This window comes from Enhydra lutris, unplaced genomic scaffold (genome assembly GCF_002288905.1).
Source record: "Enhydra lutris kenyoni isolate GAN:26980312 unplaced genomic scaffold, ASM228890v2 scaffoldscaffold195, whole genome shotgun sequence".
Classification (NCBI taxonomy): Eukaryota; Metazoa; Chordata; class Mammalia; order Carnivora; family Mustelidae; genus Enhydra; species Enhydra lutris.
This window is the reverse complement of record NW_019154279.1, coordinates 57,603-64,763: the sequence shown is the minus strand read 5'-3', so window position 1 is coordinate 64,763 and position 7,161 is coordinate 57,603. Positions and strand designations below refer to the sequence as shown.

At 40.9% G+C, this 7,161-nt stretch overlaps 1 protein-coding gene across 1 annotated transcript; it reads right to left on the bottom strand.

Moving 5' to 3' along the window:
• Nucleotides 1–430: 430 nt before the first annotated feature.
• LOC111140147 (ferritin heavy chain-like) lies at nt 431–1,274 on the bottom strand. Its single transcript, XM_022492498.1, has one exon. The coding sequence runs from the start codon at nt 1,272–1,274 to the stop codon at nt 570–572; it is 705 nt and encodes a 234-aa protein (XP_022348206.1). The 3' UTR covers nt 431–569.
• Between the last annotated feature and the right edge of the window lie 5,887 nt (nt 1,275–7,161).

Below are 7,161 nucleotides of genomic sequence, written 5' to 3'. Positions count from 1 at the left end.
TTGTGTAGCTTCTCTTAAATTTATTTGATCACATAATCCTTTAAAAACAGATCATCGCCGGACATCACTTTTTCTTGGAACATGCTGGGAAAAGGTAAAAGCTGTCGTAGAATTTTGCTTACATGGTTTTTACAGTACTGTATATCTTCTTCAACTTGTTAGAGTTATTTGCATATTTATCTTAGACATCTTCCCACTTTAGCCTTTAGTATAAGGTCTTGAAAATAATGGGCACTTGTGCAGTTGAAAATTGCAGAATTTTAGTGAAGGTTCATGGTCTGGAATAATATTTGATAACTGGAGAAAGTTTGCATCTACTCTCAGTAGCTTTTTCACAGTCTTTTATACTGTGGTATTGTGGGCTACCTTTCAGCTGGAAAAATTACCTTGATGTTGGACAAAAAGCCCTTGTTAATATGAGGCCAACTTCCTTTTCTCTGCAAGTCACTTTATTGGAACAGCATTATGGTGTATAAAGATAGAGGTTCATTTTAAGGGCAAGAAAGCAGGAGTCTGCGGACTGGGTCTTGTCACAGCCTGGGCAGTGAGGAGGGCAGCCTGTGGGTTACTTAGTTCTGATTGTTTTCATCTCCAAGGGTGTGCTTGTCAAAGAGGTACTCTGCCAGGCCAGAATCTGGGGCCCCCATCTTAATCAAGTTTTGCACGTGGTCACCTAGTTCTTTGATAGACTTCACCTGCTCATTCAGATAGTGAGTTTCCAGGAAGTCGCACAAGTGGGGGTCACCTCTGTCTGAGGCCAGAGTGTGCAATTCGAGCAACGACTGATTCACATTCTTCTCCAAGAGCAGCGCACACTCCATGGCGTTCAGCCCGCTTTCCCAATCGTCCTGGTCTGGTTTCTTGATGTCCTGCAGGCAGATCCGGCCTCCCCGCTGGTTCTGCAGCCTCATCAGCTTTTCCGCGTGCTTGGTCTCTTCTCGGGACTGGCGAAGGAAATATCCCGCGAAGTTGTTCAGGGCCACGTCATCACGGGAGAAGTAATAGGACATGGACAGGTACACGTAGGACGCGTAGAGCTCCAGGTTGATCTGGCGGTTGATGGCAGCCTCGGAGTCCGGGTGGAAGTTCTGGCGCACCCGGGAGTGGGCGGAGGCGGGCCCGGTTGGGTTCCCGGAGGCTGCGGCTGCTGCCATCGGGCGCAGGGGGGCAGTGCGCCCAGGGCGCGAGAGGCGCGCGAAGCCCCGGCGCGCGTTGCTCAGGGACACCAGCGAAGGGCTGATGTTCTTGGAGAGAAACAAGAAACAGGGCAGCATGACTCCCCTTCTTTAGAAGTGGGGAAACTGAGGCCAGGGCGGCACTGCGTGTGGCCGGACGCTAGGGGCTTCAGGTCTGAATCAGACCTCGGCCCTAAGCGACCGGCGGCTGCGTCACACACACCCCTTCCCTTCCAAAGGCGCCAGGGTTCCAAGGGGAGGGCAGCCCGGACGAGTGCCCTGTCCGGGCTGGGCACAGAGAGATGACAGTGACAACTCCATTAACTAAACATTGCCCCTTGCTGCCCTTGGGCGTTTGTAATGTACTGTGTCATCTCAGTTCAAAATGCTGTCAAAAAAGTAGACGCTGCGACCGGGAAAAGAAAGGAGGAACCAAGCGGCGGTCCTTGCCCTCCGTCTTTGACCTCTTTCTGTCCAAAGCCCAAGGAGTGGGGGGAGGCAGGGCGGGGAAATAGGGTAAAACAAAAGTCTCAGCCAATTCATCTGAGGGCGAAGGTCCGCAGCCGAAGTGGGTGTTTACAAATTGACTTTACGATTATTTTAAACAAACGTAGGTATGGAAAGAATTGCCAGTATAGTAGGCAAATTTTCAAGAGTCTACTAAGACAGTGCTTTCTTAGAAAGACATTTTTAAATACAAAATTCACCTTTCTTGCAAAAAAAAAAAAAAAAAGATACTGCAGAAAAGTAGGATGAACATATAAACTGGCTCTCAGCTTGATATTTTCCTGTCTTTCCTTCTTGCAGATACATACACTTGTGAGCGTAGCCTAACTGTGGAGAAGTTGAATCACTATGCTGTCCTGTGAAACTAAGGTAACATTGTATGTCAACTAAGATAAATTTTTAAGGGGGAATGCCCAGCTTTTACTAACAGAAACTTAGAACATTGAATTCCCAGTATTTTTTCTTAGTCTCAAGAGGACAATATTCCTTTTTTTTTTTTAAAGATTTTATTTATTCATTTGACAGGCAGAGATCACAGGTAGGCAGAGAGGCAGGCAGAGAGAGAGGAAGGGAAGCAGGCTCCCTGCTGAGCAGAGAGCCTGATGTGGGGCTTGATCCCAGGACCCTGAGACCATGACCTGAGCCGAAGGCAGAAGCTTAACCCACTGAGCCACCCAGGCACCCCAAGAGGACAATATTCTTAGCTGAGGTGCCAGGAGACGTCAACAATATCCGGTTGCATTCTAGGACAGTAAACTGGTTCTGCTTGCTCACTGATCTTTTCGGTCATGGGATTATAAATTTGGGGTGTGACTATAACCTTTGGTGAGAAAGTGTTGAGATTCTAGTTTTTCTGGTACCTTTTCCAGGCGCTTTATCAAGTCTTATCTTTTAAATCTCGCTGTTTCTTTCATGGCATGTACGAAACATTTTTTCCGCAGCTGTAAAGATCTTCACACGCCTTCAAGCTGTTTGAAGATTCTTTCATATTTTTGTCCAAATTGTTGGATTTCCCTCTTTAATTGATGTTTTACTTCAGCATTGATTTCCACTGGTATTGGCAGTTTTTCAGGCACTTCTCCCAACACAGACATTGCTGTGACTTTGCAGCCCTCATCTTTCGAACACATGGCTGAGCCCCCAGAATGGGATTCTCCCTGTCCTTCCTGTTTCATTGACAGCAGAGCCAGACTTGGCCTTCTCTTAGATGGAGGAAGAATCCTGGGTTTTCCAAAACGTTTCCTTTGGCTTTTGCCCCGGACAGCTGAGTCCTCTGCTCTATTGGTCATCATTTCAGAGCTGGTCTTGGGCCGCGCCACGAGTTGATCTGCCAAAATATTTTTCTTAAATAAAAAAAATAAAAAGGACAGGGCCACCTGGGTGGCTCAGTGGGTTAAAGCCTCTGCCTTCGGCTCAGGTCATGATCTCAGGGTCCTGGGATCAAGCTCCGCATCGGGCTCTCTGCTCAGTGGGGAGCCTTTCTCCTCTCTCTCTCTGCCTGCATTTCTGCCTACTTGTGATCTCTGTCTGTCAAATAAATAAATAAAATCTTAAAAATAAATAAGTAAATAAATAAATAAAAACTGAAAAGTGGTCTCTGTCAAATAAATAAATAAAATCTTAAAAATAAATAAGTAAATAAATAAAAACTGAAAAGTGGTCTCTGTCTGTCAAATAAATAAATAAAATCTTAAAAATAAATAAATAAATAAATAAAAACTGAAAAAAATTTTAGAAACAGTATTTAGTTTTAAAAGTATATTGTGATTGTTCAAGTGTATTGAGAAAATGAGGATTAACGCACAGAAGAAAATTCAGAAAATTTCTAATCTTTCTCTATGCAGAGAAAACCCTGGAGGGTTTTGGAGGGGCGGGGGTGGGGGGTTGGGTGAACCTGGTGGTGGGTATTAAGGAAAGCAAGTGTTACATGGAGCGCTGGGTGTGGTGCATAAACAATCAATCTTGAAACACTGAAAAAAATAAAATTAAATTAAAAAAATAAAATGTTGGTAGTAATTCTCACAGATAAAGAAAAAAAGACATTAAAAAAATCACAGAAACACAAAAGTAAACTTATACCTTTGTAACAGCTTTAGGGAGGTATAATTGACATAAAATAAACTGCAGATACTTGAAGTGTACAACTGGTTAGGGTTTGACATAGGTATACATCTGTGAAACCATCACGAAAATCAAGAAAATGAATGTATTCATCACCTCCAAAAGTTTCCTTCTGTTCCTTTATATTTTATAATCACTCCCTCTACCTCTCTCTGCCCCATCTCATCCCAGGCATTTGCTTTGCCTCACTACTAGATTAGTTTGCATTTTCTAGAATTTCATGTAAATGGAATTGGTGTGTATTCCTTTTTGCTTAGTTTCTTTTGCTCAGCACAGTGGTCCTGTGATCCACTCAAAAATGTGTATTAATAGTTTTTATGGTTGAATAGCTATTCCATTGTGTAGATATACCACAATCCATTTATCCTTTTACCATCTCATGAACATTTTGCTTGTTTACTGTTTTTAGCTATTGAATTAAAGCTGTTAGGAACATTCCTGTACAAGTCTTTGTGTGGCTGTATGTACTCATTTCTCTTGGGTCAATACTTTATATGGAATGGCTGGGTCATATGATTAAGTGTATGTTTAACTTTTTAAGAAACTTCAAATTATTTTTCCAAGTGGACGTACCATTTTGGTTTTCCATCAGCACTATGTGAGAGTTCAAGTTCCTTCATGTCATCACAACCCTTGGTATTGTCAATTATTTAATTTTGACCTAAAACTTTAAATTTGGCCATTCTAGTCATATCGGTATACTGGTATTTGATTGTATTTTTAAATTTGCATTCTCATTATAATTAGTGATGGATGCTGAGTACACAGTCCCAAGTTTCTTAACTTTGGAAAGTATATGTTCAAATCTTTTGTCTATTTTACCTGTTGGGCCATTTCTTTTCTTATGGTTCTTTGATTTCTTATGGTTGACATCAGGGTCTTTGATATTAGTACTGTGTATATTCAGGTCTTCCGTCTGTTACCTTCTCTGTATTACCTTCCTAGATTTCCTTGGATGAGTCAGATTACCTTTCTAAGTCAGTTTCCTCAGTTGTAAATTCAAGATCCTACTTATTTCCATTAGATTGTTGAAAAGATTCAATAAAATAATTATGCAGAGGACTTATCACAAAGGTTAGCACAGAATAAGCACTCACAATATTCTTTAAGTGTTCTTATTGGATGGTCTCTATTAATTATTTAAAATCATCCATTTTATATTATTCAGCAGACAATAATTATTATTATTGCATATGGAAATCCTGTATAGCTTGTAAAGTATGCTAACATGCATCATATTTTTGTTATCATATAGGGATAGTGAGGTAGAAATTCTTTTATGATATGGACAATATCAAAACTTGCAGTTTGGTAGTAAGCCCCCTCGTCTCAAAGGAACTCCTTCAAGTGCACCATAAATAGAGGTGGGTGCCTAAGATCTAGTTGCACTTGGACTCTGCTAGCAGAATGTGATTGATACACACCAAGAAATTTTCTCACTAATTTTTGCTTTTCTCTATCCATCTTGGCTTTTATTTTCTCCAAACACTTGCAACTCCTAAAGTATAGTTCCCTAAAGAGAGGATGTGAAAATGATTCTTTAGAGCAGTATTAAATGCCAACTGCTACAACTAATGTTTTAGTAGAAATGATGTTTTTCATATAAATGCTTATCCCCAAGGTAATAAAAAGCTTAGACTTAAATGCAAGACATGAAATGTAATGCAAAACAATGTCATAAAACACAATGCACACTTAAATATCCCATATTAATTTGTCAAAAATGTTTCCTGTTTTGTCATGTATTTTGCTAGACTTTGAAAATGCAAGGATTTTTCCTTTAGGGACATTTTGATTTCTAGTATTCGTAGTAAATTTAATGTTCTTCTACCAAAAGTACAAACTAGACCATGGCCCACCATTTTTCACAAGCCATTTCTTCCTCGGTTTTAATGGCGTCTTCTCTTCCTTGAACACCTCTCTCAGCCTTCGGGATTCTATGGCGTTCGCTCTACTCCCCCCGCCACCCCATCCTGTCCTCCCTTCTTTTACTTCCTCACAAAATTCATCTCATTTTTTTAGGCCCCATCAAATATGTTACTTCCTTTGTAAGGTCTTCAATAACTTTATTTGGGAGCAATCACTACTTTGTTGTTGTTGTTGTTGTTGAAGACTTCATTTATATGGAGAGTACGTCAGTCTAACCATTTAAATTTCTTGTATTTCTTGATATGCGCACGCACATGTACATGCTTGTGTGTTGGGGGGTGTGTGCGTGTATGTGTGTGCAATGTGTGTGTGTCCTTAAGGGCACAGTTTATCATCCTACTCATTGTTTTGTTATTGAAGTATATAGTTGACACCAATGTTACATTAGTTTCAAACGTACCGCGTGGTGATTCCGTATGCCTGTGTGTTGGGTGTGCTCACCGTAAGCACAACAGCTGTCTGCCACCATACAACACTGGTACGATACCATTGACTATATTCCCTGTGATGTACCTTTCATCCCCGTGACTTGTTCATTTCATGATTGGGAGCCTGTACTTCCCACTCCCCTTCACCCATTTTGTCCCTCCTCCCTTCTCATCTGTCAACCCATTGTATTCACTTTTAAATCCTTAGTCCTGGTGCAATGCTTCTATCCCCCAAATGCACTGGGGTAGGAATTTTTATTTCACGTAGCAAATTAGTTTATCCTAGTGCACATTTGTATATTATATTAGGAAATGGCTTCATTTTAAGTTATTTGAAAAGCTCTGTACTTTGCTGATTTCTTTCTCTAAAGGATTAACAATATCCTCTGTTTTCTTCTTTAGAGATGTATTGAGTGAACTATTTGTTTTTTATGTGAAAATGCTTTGCCGATTGAAAATTTAAGAACTATATGAAAAGAGATTGTAATTCACCAGATCATGTTTTGATATATGTAGTATATAGGTTGTTTTTTATATTGTTTTTTAAAGACTTTGATTTTTTGAAATGTTTATTTATTTTTTTATTTATTTTTAAAGAGAGATCACAAGTAGGCAGAGAGGCAGGCAGAGAGAGAGGGAGAGGAGGAAGCAGACTCCCCGCTGAGCAGAGAGCCCAATGCGGGGCTCGATCCCAGGATCCTGAGATCATGACCTCAGCCAAAGGCAGAGGCTTAACCCACTGAGCCACCCAGGCACCCAGTAGAGGGTTTTGTCTTGGGAAAAGGAGATGTATTGTTATTCTGTGTGTTGTCACTAGGAAGTCTGCCAAATTCTAAAGGGAATGAGTGGTGGGACTCCGCTGTGGAGTGCGCTTCTTGCCTTCACTCTCAGATCCATTCAAAACTGGGAAACCTCCCAGGTCACTTGATAAATGAGTCAGAAGTGAACTCTCAAGCGCAGTGCCTGCTGCATCTAAGACTTGAAGAGGTCTAGCAAACTCT